Genomic DNA, 12809 nt, shown 5'->3' with positions numbered 1-12809 from the left:
CTCTAGACGATCCGTGATCGCCGGTGGTCGACGCGCTTGCAATGGCAGCCCCCTGCCACTGTCTGTGTCGTCGCTTGGACTAGCTGCATGACGCGACCCTTTTTCCCTTTCCTTGGCTCCCTCGTCGCCTCGACACGTCTGTCCTCGTGCGATGCTATCACCAATCTCCGATCCTCTCCCTACGAAGTCTTAACTCGATCGATCGTACTCCCATCTGTCACCTTGTACCTTGGTTTACCTAGGGTTTACGCTACGTGTTTGACATCGTGCACATCTCCCTCTCTCCTCTCGGGAACCGAACCGAGTGCTGCTAAGGAATTATGTCAACAGTAAGATTTAGCAGTATCCACTTTAGAAAAAGAAAAGATAAGAATTAGTAGTAGGGCTCATGCATGCACAACATGGATCCACGCTCTCACTCGTGGCTTCAGATTGTTTCCTTTTCATGCAGCAACAGCCAACAAAAGTGCACTGGTACTTCGTCAGTAGTCTTAACTGAACTACCAAAGCTAACTTATGTTTGAAATGATGCTGCTCACTAACACAAAAGCAAAATTTTGTTCGAAATGATGCTGCTTCACCCTGAGATTCCTCAAACGTGATTTCTGCTACTGTTGAATCTGAAACGATAGATGCCAATCCTGTGATGAGGTGACCTGTAACTGAGAACGCCCATATAAGATATATTTCCCAGCAGAGAAACCGGAAGATCTTAATTGGGGCTGTTATCCCTACTCCCATAGTTTTTCAGGTCTAGGATGGGATGCAACAACCCATTGGCACTTTTTCAGTTGTTTGTTTCCTCAGCTCCATTAATCTCTATCTTCTCGGCGACGCATCAAATTAACGAGGTGACAGAGCGAACAAGCCAAGGGGCCCGGAGCGCGTTGCACGATGAGCCAGAGAGGTGGACACAAATTAAAGCTCGCGCTGCGTTTGCCACGCACGGGCTCAAGAGAGAGGTGGTTTTCCATCAGCCATTTTTTCTTCCTCCCGTCGTCCATGGGCGTCCTGCCTGACGAACTGACGACGAGATGTGAAGGTGCCGCGACGCAATCATGCCATGCCATGCGCGGCGCAAGGCGTGTGCTCGCGTAGCTCCGCGTCCACCACCCCCGTCTTTCCATCCCGTTCCGTGTGAGGCGGCAGACGAGGCGAGAGCCGCTCCGTCTGTGCACGCTTCAGAGCACCCCTCGCTTTGGTGGTCGACCTCGCTTCTCTCGCACTCACGGTCGTCGATCGTGCCTGTTCCTCCTCCTCCAAGCTTCAGTCTTTTGCCGAGCCAGCAAGTGATTTGCTCGTCCCATTCAGTTTTTCCTCCTTGTACAATGCCAATGTGATGTGCTACGTTGCCACTTGCCTTCTCGTCTCCGAACGACCTTGGGTTGCAATCTCGCCCTATGGCCTTATAAAAGGCAGGGCTCCTGGCTCCCTGCAACCTAGGGTCCCTGCATGATCGCTAGACTAGCCAGGCTTCCTCTCTGGACTCTCCTGTATCTTCCTTCAGTTTCCCGGCCTGTGATTCGTTGCATGCTCTTCCGTATCCTAGCTGCACCTTCAGTAGTACCTGTGTTCTGCTCTGCATATCAGATTACACCTGAATACTGAAAAGCGTTTCTTGCTGGCTTTTCATTTAAGCCAAGGTAACAATTTTACCCCATTTCAGTTGAACTTTTTTTTTTGTGTTTCCTTCAAGTACCATGCGTCATTTTGCAACTAGCTGCATCAACAATCAACAAAGTCATACGTGACCATCAAAAAAGAAGAAAGGAAGTCGTATATGTGTTGCTTGTTCTTGGCTGTTCGTTTTGCTGAATCACTACTGCATCACTTGGATGCTCACTATCTAAGCAATTTGTCCATCATTCACAGCCTATATATAATCTTTCTTTACTGCACTGAAGATTTTTGCACTCAACAGTCACAAAGGGTTGCAAGATAACTAGTTACATTTGCTATTGCCTTCACTCTGCAACTCTGCAGTCTGCATTGCACACTGAAAGTCTCTGAAAAAGGCGATAGGTCCTCTGAAACTCTTCCTTCTCTGTTTAATTCAAATCAGGCGTGGCGGTGGCCACGAGGAGTTGAGTTCCCGCCATGGGCGTCACCCGCGCGCACATCGTCAAGAGTGACTCCCTGGAAGGCATGATCGGGGACTACGTCGGCGGCAAGGGCAGCAAGTCCTCTCGCGGAGGCGGGGCGAGGAACTCGTCCCGGCTGGTGGCGGCGCTGACGTGCCTCCAGTTCGCGTTCGCCATCTACGCCACCTTCCTCCTCTACTACATGAGCCCCGCCGTGGACATGCGCGTCAAGCCGGACCTGGCGTGGGCGTCCCGCATCGCGCATCACTGGAAGCAGCTCATCGCCACGCAGCCCGGCGGGGACGCGCCGCCGCTGTCCCCGCAGGAGGTGTGCGAGCACGAGAGCATCGACTTTGAGCAGAAGAAGTCCACGGACGAGGTCATGATCCGCCTCAAGCGCGATCTCTACGACGAGGTGCTCGCGTTCCAGCAGCGGAGCTTCGGCGCCGAGACTCTGCCGGAGCTACTCCGGATGCGGTCGCGGTGGAGCGCGTCGGGCCCCAACGTGCCGCGCGTCACCGTCATCCTCAACCACTTCAAGCGCCGCACGCTGTGCGCGCAGCTGGACCAGCTGAAGCGGCAGACGCTGCCGTTCCACCGCGCCTGGGTGCTCTCCTTCGGCAGCCCCAACGAGGCGTCGCTCCGCCGCATCGTCGAGAGCTACAACGACTCGCGCATCAGCTTCGTCGCCTCCGGCTACGACTTCAAGTACTACGGCCGGTTCCAGATGGCGCTTCAGTCCGAGTCCGACTTCGTCTACGTCCTCGACGACGACATGATCCCGGGCACACGGATGCTGGAGATCCTCTGCCACGTCGGCGGCACGGAGAAGTACGGCAACGCCGTGCTCGGCAGCATCGGTCGCATCCTGCCGTTCCGGCAGAAGGACTTTACCTTCCCGAGCTACCGCAAGTTCCGGTCAAAGGAGGCGGGGCTCTACCTCCCAGACCCGGCCTACGACATCACCATCGACCGCATCGTGCAGGTGGACTTCCTCTCCAGCTCGTGGTTCCTCCCCGCCGACCTCGTGAAGACGCTCTTCATCGAGACGCCCTTCACGTTCATGACCGGAGAGGACCTGCACCTCAGCTACCAGCTGCAGAAGTACATGGGCGCCGGCTCCTTCGTGCTCCCCATCGACCCCAACGACAAGGAGACGTGGGGGGACAGCGAGCACCGCCTGGCCTACGTCTCCGAGACGACCGTCATCTTCAAGGACATCGTGCAGGTGCGCGACGAGCAGTGGTGGCGCGCGCTCACCTCCGGCTACGTCACGCAGTGGGCGGCCATGCACCCGCAGAAGGTGGACGCGCTCTTCTACGCGCACTCGCTCGGCGAGGTCAGGGCGCTGGCGCCGCTGCTGGAGCGGTTCCGCACCACGGCCGGGCGCAAGGCGTACCTCGTCGTGTCCGGCGGCGGGCACTGCCCCTGCGAGGAGGCCGCGACGGTGCTCAAGTGGCCCAAGGTGGTGTGCAAGGACCGGCGGTTCAAGATCTTCGACCTCGGCATCGGCGCTCTGTCCGGGCCGTCGCGCTCCGAGGTGCCCGTCCTGCAGGCCGTGTACGCCAGCATGCGCGGCATCGTCCGGATGCACAATCCCAGTGTGGTGGTCGCCCTGAACGACATCGACGGCAAGGTGAAGGAGGCGCTCCGCATGGCCGCCGACGCCGCCGTCAACCGCACCGCGCTCGTCCTCCTGCCGAGGGGCTCCGTGTCCAAGGTGCTCTGGATGGCCACGCTCAAGCCGGCCTCGCTGCCAAGTAAGCATCTAATTGCATCTTTGCATGTCGCCATGAATTGCAAGTTGGGAATCAATTGTAATGGGGAATTTATTTTTTCATCAATGTAATGTTGCAGACTGGAACAGGATGCGGATCTCGGTGAACATCATCACGCAGAACCGCGCCAAGTCGCTGCTGCGGCTGCTGACCTCGCTGCGGAGCGCCTACTACCTGGGCGACGAGGTGCCCATCAGCTTCAACATGGACAACCGCGTGGACGCGTCGACGCTCAAGGTGGTGAACTCCTTCGATTGGTCGCACGGGCCCAAGACGCTGCGGCGGCGCATCATCCAGGGCGGCCTGATCCGGGCCGTCAGCGAGAGCTGGTACCCGTCCTCCGACGACGACTATGGCCTCCTCCTGGAGGACGACATCGAGGTGTCCCCCTACTACTACCTGTGGGTGAAGTACGCGCTGCTGGCCTACCACTACGACCCCGCCGTCTCCCTGCCGGAGCTCTCCTCCATCTCGCTCTACACGCCGCGCCTGGTGGAGGTGGTGAAGGAGCGGCCCAAGTGGAACGCCACCGACTTCTTCAGGAAGGTGCACCCCAACACGCCCTACCTGCACCAGCTCCCCTGCAGCTGGGGCGCCGTCTTCTTCCCCAAGCACTGGCGCGAGTTCTACGCCTACATGGCGGCGCGCTTCACGGAGGACGCCAAGCAGAACCCCGTGCAGATCCCGCGGTCGCGCACCAACGGCTGGCAGGCGTCCTGGAAGAAGTTCCTCATCGACATGATGTACCTGCGCGGGTACGTGAGCCTCTACCCAAACTTCCCCAACCAGACGAGCTTCTCCACCAACCACATGGAGCCCGGCGCGCACATCAGCGCCAAGGACAACGTGCTCAAGCACGACAAGTCGGACTTCGAGGTGCCGCTCGTCGCCGACGACTTCTCGACGCTGCTGCCCCAGGGGAAGATGCCGCCGGCGTCCAAGCTGCCTGTCATCAACCTCTTCAACCAGGCCGTCTCGCTCAAGGGGCTCAAGGCCGCCGGCGCCAAGCTCGGGCAGGACGTCCTCAGCTGCGCCGCCAAGGAGCTCGTCGCCGTCGACCAGATCACCGGCTTGCCCACAAACTGCACCTCCTTCTGAGATTGATCGATCCAATTCACACGTGGCTAGCTTACTTGATCCCTTCACCATACAGATACAGGCAGCATCGCATCCCATTGCGTTCGTTGCGCGGATGCTAACTTACTATTCGGCCTGCACATGATCAATTCTTTGTTCCAAACATCAGCCTCTACTTGTACGTAGTTGTGGTTTTGTAATTTCAATTTATTTTGTACTGCATTTTAGCACTGTCTGAAACAAAATCAAAGGATTGGAGGAGGCCAAAAGTGGCTCCCTCTTTGCGGTGGATCATCTTTGGAGAAGCAATGCATGAATGAAGAGTACAATAAGGCATGTTGTAGCTATACAGTTTTGATCCTTCTCTTTTAGTTGTATGACTGACTGGAGAATCTTGCTAGATTGGACTGGTGGCGCTTAAGTAATGTAGTCGTCTAAGTAAACTCCTAATCACTGATCGTCTATGTAAAGATCTTAGGCCTGTCTGCTAAACACAGCCATATTCAGACATTGTTATGTCCCCAAAGAAAATAAGAGATTGGTCCAGTTTTTCCTGTAACAATGGGTGTGGCCTTTGCCGTGCGTTTCTGCATTATGCAGGGGAGCTGAGCTGCACATCTTTTGCTTCGATGAATTTGAGAGGTTCAGACAGCATTATGCTACCATATTTTTGGGCTCATCGTTCCCTATTGCTTCTTGATAGGCTCCAATAGGAGGCCGCAGCCCACCATCACATTTGCTTTCATGAATCCCTCTTTCATAGAGAGTGTGTTTGCATCGATAGCTATGTATTGTCTCGATCCCGTCCTATTTTGTCCAGCTCATCTACCAAAGATGTCTCAGCTGTCCAGGTTCTCTTGCCTGCTTTTGGAATCATTAGGCATTATTTTTACATTTTTTAATATTTATTTTAGTAAAAGAATACAGTTCAGATATTGAAATTCCTCATGGATACAGTTCAGATATTGAAATTCCTCATGGCTTGTAATGCAATGCTCATCAGTTCATGTCACTACTTTTTATGTGTTTTACAGGAGCACCCAAATTCCTTTATCTCTGGCAAGTAGTAAAGCATAGCGGAACCGTGTCAGAGGTAACCACCAACACCACATCCAGATGAAGAGCTTGAAGGTTTGATCCTCAAATTGGGAGATCACAGCTCTTACAGATTGAGGCAACAAGGCAGGAGGAAACGAAAGAGATTCTCATATAATTATTCGCTAAAATGTAGCACTACTAGTATAGAAGAAACCAAACAACACTTATCAATCCCTAAACATAGATGGACTGCAAAAAGAATTTTCAGAGTTCAGTACACCAAGCTCCAAATACAGACTATGATGGATGATGGCTGTCCCCCTCTCTTCAAGTTTCAAATCCTGATGTGTGATAGCTACTACCTGACCTCACAGAATCTTCCTCCTTCTAATTAGCAAGCCAACAAACTCCCCTTTCACTTGCTGAAACACTTTTCTTCTAATTGACTGACTGACTGACTAGCTGCAAAGTTTCCTCTCTAAATCTGTCTCCCTCTGCTGCTGGTTTAGCTCTCCTTCTCACCTACCTAACTTGCAAGCAACTGCAATTGCAATGCAACAACCACTCTGATTCATCTATTTCTCCTGCCCTCCTCTCCCACCCTCCTCTCTCTTTCTCTCTCTATACAAACAAAAAAACATTCAGGGGAACCAATTAACCAATAGACAAAAAGGAAAGATAAAATAACACTAACCCCCGATGAAAAAAGCCCTAATGAACTAACGCCAGGATGCCCGGCGATGGATTTGATGGATGCTGACAGAAACACATGCAGGTGAAGATGGATGGATCCATGGCGGTGATGATGATGATGACCACGATGAAGACGACGACGACGACGACTGACGACTGATGAAGCAACCATTCATGCATACATACTAACATGTATACATATATAGCTAAGGGGGACGAGACCGACCGACCGACGATTTAATCCCGGCGGCGGATGAACTGCAGGAGGTCGCACGACGGGTCGCCGCTCCGGACAGCCTTCTGGCGCATCTCCACCACCTTCTTGTGGGAGTTGGAGTGGATGGACGGCACGAAGGTGGGGCTCGCCGCGGGGCGGTACTCCGGGAAGAGGCGCCCGGACTTGTAGCGCACGCCGCAGGCGTTGCAGAGCGTCTTGGGGCCCAGGGGACCCGCGCGCCACTGCGGTGTCTTCTCGATCTGGCAATGCGTGCACCTCCTCACGGTGCCCTGAGGCTGCGAGCGCTCGCCGCCTTCCTCATAGTCAGCGTCGCCGTCGTTGTCACCTTCCGCGTCAGAGGCGGTCGGCGCGGGGGGCGCCGGCTTCTTGGCCTTCTTCTTCTTCTTGGGCGGCGCCTGGTGTGGGTTGGACTCGGCAATGCTCTCGGGGTCCGAGTGCGAGGAGGTTGACGAGTACATGGGCGTCGGCACGAGGATGGTGGGCGCCTCCGCGGCGCGCGCGGCGCCGGTGAACGCGGACGGGCGGGAGCGCTTGCTCCGCGCGCGCGCCGGTATGACGAGCACCGGCGGCTCCGGGCGCGGCGACACGGGCGCCGACCACGCGTGCCCGCCGCTCCCGGAGAAGGACTCCGATGAGGACGACGCCGAGGAGGACGACGAGGACGCGGAGCCCACGTTGTTGTTAGCGTTGAAGCTGTTATGCTCGAGCACCGAGATGGGGCTGGAGCTTCGGAAGAGCGCGTCCTCCATCTTGTCCGGCGGCAGCAGCGCGACGCCGGCGTTGGCCGCCAGCGCGGAGCTCTTGATGGGGGCCGCGCAGCTGGCCCCCGGGAACGCCGGCTCGTGCGGGATGGAGGCGTCGTCGAAGAGCCCCGACAGCCACTCCAGCTGCGCCATGTCCATGTCCAGGTCATCGCACTGCAAACCAAAAGAATCATTGCCACGTCAGAATAAAACCAGAATCTGAATCTTTCGCCACTGCCACCAGCACCGACACCGACACTGCGACTCTGCGGGAACTTCGCATTCAGCTTTACTGCAGCTATCTGCCATGACATCATCATCTTTCCCCCACACCCATTTTAATTTTATTCTATTACTATTAATTACTGCTCATCTCGTAGTGACGGGCCGGGCTGGCGGGCCCCAGGTTTAATTTCGGTTGCGTAAAGCAGCAGAGAGGGAGGAAAAAAGGCCAGGACTAGTAGTGCAGCAGTGGTTTAGTTGTTGGGCTGGCGAGCTACCAAGAACAGCGACGGGCCCTCCGACGTAATACGGGCCCGACCGTAATATCCAATCCAACCAACGAACCAAATCGCGGGCGGCGTGGTAACTCTCCAACTCCGCCCACGATCCCAGCGGCCACCGACACTGCCCGCTCCTCCACCCCCGCCCCAACCACCCCCCAACCATCCACCGCGCACGGACAAGAAAATCATCGCGCACCGCACCGCACCGCACCAGGGCGGAGTGAAGCCGCCTGCCGCCGTGTGTGCAGGCTGTGGCCGACGCGCGTGTCGTGTGTTGCCTAGCGCCCGCGGTGTGGGGGCGGCGCGGCTTCATTGGCGCCCAGCTGTTTTGAACTTATTTCACGATAACTTTAATACGAAAAAAAATTAAATGAATGCGGGGCACGACCGGCAAGGGCAATGCGCGCGGTGGTCACGGGCGCCGGCCACCGTCCGGCCGCGGGCCGAAGACTCATCGTGGTAAACACACGCCCTGGCCGTACGCGGGAGTGCCAAACGGAACCCGAGCGCGGCCGGCGGCGGAGACAGGGAGGGAGGGAGAGAGTGGGGTCTCACCGGTCCAATGTGGCCGCCAACGTCCTTGGCGTCGAACACCGGCGCCCCCGCGGCGGCGAAGAAGGCGGCGGCATCGTCCTGCGCCGCGGGCGGGGGCAGCGCCATCAGCGGCTCCAGCGCGGGGGGCGCGGGCGCGGCCGGCGCATTGCCACCGCGGCCGCCGACGTCGATGATGCGCGCGGAGAGCGGGCTCCCCGGCGCCGGCGCGTCCAGGAGGAGCACGTCGGCGGCGGACTCCTCCTTGGGGAAGTCGAGCAAGTCGTCGATGTGGTCGAATAGGTCGCCGCAGGTCGCCTCCAGGAGGCTCTGCTCCCTCATCATCTCCTCCACGAATCCGGCGCTCGCCATCTGTCTCCGATCAATCGCCTGCGTTCGCGTATAAATAGGGGTGGCCGGGTGAATATCCTCACGCCAAAGGAAATCAAACTGGATATGCATGAATTAATCAGCAGCTATTGTTAAAAATGGAAGTGAATTAAGACAACATGGATTATTCACCTAAATATTTATTGATTCCAAAGATACGCCTGCATATATGGCTATGGATGAATTTGTATCTTTGGCAGAGACGTTGCCCAACACAAATCCCTCCCCTCCCTTTTCAAGACGCGTTGCAGGATGGATGGTATGGATGGAGGATGATGATGACACACCTTGCTAGTCTACCCCTCCTTTAGCACTAATCAAAATGTGATCTTGGCTTTGCGGTATGGATGAGCTGTAAGCAAACAAATGAGGAGAGAGAAGGGAGGAGAGATTTTTTTTTTTCAAAGTGACGGCTGGGCGGGCTCCAGGGCCATATGTATGCGGTGCATGATGATGCGGGCCGGGCGCGGGGCCCACGCACCATGTGAGCAGCGCATGTGACGGCCCGCGGGGCGGGTGGATTTTCTCGGGCTTTCTTTATTCTGAAGCAAGCATAGGCGACCAGATGGAGTAGAAAGTACATGCAGGCGATGAATCGTATTTTAGTAGAAAAAAATATTAAATATTTACGTGTAAAAGAAAGAGGTAGAAAAATCAGAGCGTTTGATTGATTCACCGCCAAGGTGGTGGGGCTGGTGTACCGGTGTAAAAGTCAAAGCGGCCAGCACAAGGAATTTGTCAAAAGAGATGCGCTGACGTGGAGGCGCGCCATTGGCCCGGACGCGTCATTGCGCTGCCACCTGGCGGCTGCTTCGAATCGAAGCGCCTTCGCCCCTCGGTAAAGCAGCTAATTATTGCCAAGCCCTCGGGTGAAAACCCCGAGGAATTCTACTCTTCCTAGTAGCCCGTTTTTATATTTTATTTTATTATCCCCAGTCAGTTCACCATTTGCGTTGATCCGATCACACTGGTTGGAAATAATGCAAGGAATCTTCCTGTCTTTTTACTTCCTACGCATTTTAATCTTTTACCCCTCCAATCCAAATATGCTGCAGCAGCAGTACGTGGCAACTATTCAAATTTGGACATTTTCCACTGTCTGCCTGTCCCCTCGGCTTCCAGAGAATCCAGACTGGAAGGAAGGGAAGCGGAGTATCTGTAAAAGCATGGGGGGGTGCATGCAAAGGTACAGACAGACAAGGACGCTGTGGAAAAAAAGGCTGGGAATGGAGTACCGTGTGACCCTGAGCATCCATCCCAGTCAATTCCAATTCCACCAGTTCAAACGTGTCTATCCAAGTTCTTGTAAAACCGGAAGCTTCGCAAGCTCCCTCCCTCAAGCAAGTTTTGCAGTCTTCAAATTCAGAAACAATCCAAACTGGAGGCCTTTTATTCTGTGTGTTCCCCTTTGTCTTTTTCTTTCCCAGGAATTGAAAAGATGGTTGAATGAATTGTGCACCTACAGAAATGCATGGGATGAACCGGATATGGCAATGAAGCTGGCGACAAATGGCCGCCAGCCGGGGCGGCTGTCAAGAAATGGCAACTCGAGGATGCGATAAAGAAAAAGAAAGATGTAAAACGGCCACACAAATGGAAAAGTATGCAATTTTTGGTTCTGGCTGTGATCAATCCTTGCTATTTTGGATGCAAAAGATGGCTAATTTGCAGAGGTGATGGGAACTGGAATGGGAACACAACACATGGTATGCACCCTCGGCGATTTGACTCACCTGTGTGAATTCCTGCTTGCTCGCTCTCTTCCTCGGAAACGATCGGCCAAAGGAAAGCTCGCTAGCTCTCTTCTCCTCCCTGGGCTGGGTTGCTTGGTGCACACAGAAACACAGGTCCCCCTTTTTTTTCTAGCTGCTGGCTAGCTATCTCTGCCTGCTGCACTCTAGCTGACGACTAGCTGTTGCTGATCACGAACGCCTGTAAATAAGGGACAGTGGTGGGTGGAATCAAGGAGCTGCGAGCTAACTCTCTTTCTCTGGTTGTACTCTACTCCTCCTGCTTGGCTTGGTGGCTGGCTGTGTCGATGGATGGACAGAGAGAGATGGGGGGAGGAAGATGAAGAAGAAAGTTGCTGGGTGCCTTGTACAACTCCAATTATAAGGAGGACTGTACTCCTAACAAGAGAGAGGAGGCCCGGGGAATTATGGAGAGCTATATAGGTGGAGGTAAATGGAAAGGGGATGACTGAGAGGTGCGTGGGTCGGTGGAATTCAATTCCTGGCCCTGTGCTTCTTCTCTCTCTCTCTCCTCCTGTGCCCTGCCCTCGGCTTCTTCTTCCTCCTCTTAAGAGAGAGAGAGAGAGAGAGAGAGAAGCTAGCAGAGATGGAGGACAGAGAGAGAGAACAAGATTGGGCGAGAGTATATTATACAGGCCAGGCCAGGCGACAGGGTGAGCTCGGAGAGGAAAAAATAATGGTGGGCTGTGGCGATTAAATTATGGGTGCAGAACGTGAGGGAAGGTAACTGAGGCCTCCAGCTACAGGGCTTTTATCAAGATGAGGAAGAAAGAGGAAAAAAGAAAAGAGGGCTCCTGGGTTTTGAACGTTGGGGGCCAGGCAGGCAGGTTGAAGCGACGGAAGTGGCGATCCACTCCTCCCCTTTTACACTTGAGACTTGAGAAGGAGCGCCCTCACGCGGCAGGGCGAGGACGGCGACGAGGAAGACGGCCTAGCCGCAGCTGGCTGCCTCAGCAGAAGCAGGCGACGAAACAGACCAGCTGGTGCAACCAGCCAAGTCGCTGGTAAATCACTCGGTCGCTAATGGATCCAGTCCACCAAAATTACTGTACCCACGATGGAGGGGGTACATGCAAATAATTAGTGATGGTAATTATATTAGCACCAGCCAACAAGCAAGCAACCACAGGTTGTTGCACCACTAGCAAGCAAGCAGTGTGGAACAGGGGACGGGGGAAGAGAGAGAGAGAGAGGAGGACACACGGTAGGTGAGCCTTCCTCCCTCACTGCTAGCTGTCGCCCCCCTCCTTTCCTGTCGTGACGTTGAAGTTTCCTCCCCTCTTCTCTCTCTCTCTCATCTTTTTTTCCTCAGCCCACAAACACGCTAAAAAATCAGAAAAAAGGAGAAAACGCAGCTCAGATCGATTTCCCTGTACACATGGCACATGACTACACGAGGGGGACGAGATGGGATACTCCTGCTGCTACTGCTCCACCACCACCGCCGCCGTGTTCCCGCCACAGCTGCCGCCGGTTCTCCTCTTCACACCGTTAGCTAACCGACAGCCACACCGCAAGGTCTCGGATCCTCTGCGCTGCCCGCGGCCACACCCACACAACACCCCGACCCCGTCACCGTCACGCTACCGTCCGCGCCCGTCGCGGTTAGTGGCAGCTCCACGGAACCCTCCGCCTAAAAATCGCCGGGCACCGCGTGCGCCCGCCTCATTGACCGCCGCGGCTCGCGTCGGCTGGGCCGCCGGCGGCACGCGCGCGCTGGCCCGCTCCGTTCTCGCGTCCGCTGACCCGTATTCTGTACACACCCCCGCGGCCGCGCGGTGCCTGCCATACGGAAGCCGCGGCCAGTCAGCGAGCGGCCGCGGCCACGAAGGCAGGCCGCATGGGCGGCCGGCTGGGTCGCCGCGCGCGCGGGGGCAGAATTGGCTTGGTGATTGAGAAGGACGCGGACCCGCCTTGCGTGCTCGGTTTCCCCGGTCCAAAGACGAGGCGTGGACGATGGGTTCAACTTCAAACCCTATCTAA

At 55.5% G+C, this 12809-nt stretch overlaps 2 protein-coding genes across 3 annotated transcripts; one reads left to right on the top strand and one right to left on the bottom strand.

The window, feature by feature from the left end:
* The first annotated feature begins 1454 nt into the window (after positions 1 to 1454).
* Positions 1455 to 5446, top strand: LOC112872448. The gene is made up of 3 exons (XM_025935530.1): positions 1455 to 1643; positions 2063 to 3841; positions 3939 to 5446. Exons 2-3 carry the CDS (start codon positions 2098 to 2100, stop codon positions 4955 to 4957), a joined length of 2763 nt encoding a protein of 920 aa, XP_025791315.1. The 5' UTR covers positions 1455 to 1643; positions 2063 to 2097; the 3' UTR covers positions 4958 to 5446.
* A 679-nt stretch (positions 5447 to 6125) lies between these two features.
* Positions 6126 to 11759, bottom strand: LOC112886116 (GATA transcription factor 8-like). 2 transcript variants are annotated; one of them, XM_025951909.1, is made up of 4 exons: positions 10809 to 11759; positions 9208 to 10534; positions 8710 to 9075; positions 6126 to 7822 (listed from the first exon to the last, which is right to left on the bottom strand). In XM_025951909.1, exons 3-4 carry the CDS (start codon positions 9055 to 9057, stop codon positions 6905 to 6907), a joined length of 1266 nt encoding a protein of 421 aa, XP_025807694.1. In that variant the 5' UTR covers positions 9058 to 9075; positions 9208 to 10534; positions 10809 to 11759; the 3' UTR covers positions 6126 to 6904. The 2 variants fall into 2 exon arrangements, with proteins under 2 accessions (XP_025807694.1, XP_025807686.1); XM_025951901.1 differs by lacking the exon at positions 9208 to 10534 and having other exon boundaries at positions 10809 to 11754.
* Positions 11760 to 12809: the final 1050 nt, after the last annotated feature.

This window comes from Panicum hallii, chromosome 1 (genome assembly GCF_002211085.1).
Source record: "Panicum hallii strain FIL2 chromosome 1, PHallii_v3.1, whole genome shotgun sequence".
Lineage (NCBI taxonomy): Eukaryota > Viridiplantae > Streptophyta > Magnoliopsida > Poales > Poaceae > Panicum > Panicum hallii.
Note: the sequence above shows the minus strand (reverse complement) of the source record. Positions and strands in the feature narration are given on the sequence as shown.

Bases quoted from the DNA above. Each gene is read 5' to 3' on its own strand.
- LOC112886116 (XM_025951909.1), bottom strand. From the start codon at position 9,057: ATGGCGAGCGCCGGATTCGTGGAGGAGATGATGAGGGAGCAGAGCCTC. The intron at 7,823-8,709 runs GTGAGACCCCAC...TTTGGTTTGCAG, and splicing joins TTGGCGGCCACATTGGACCG to TGCGATGACCTGGACATGGA.
- LOC112872448 (XM_025935530.1), top strand. From the start codon at position 2,098: ATGGGCGTCACCCGCGCGCACATCGTCAAGAGTGACTCCCTGGAAGGC. The intron at 3,842-3,938 runs GTAAGCATCTAA...GTAATGTTGCAG, and splicing joins CAAGCCGGCCTCGCTGCCAA to ACTGGAACAGGATGCGGATC.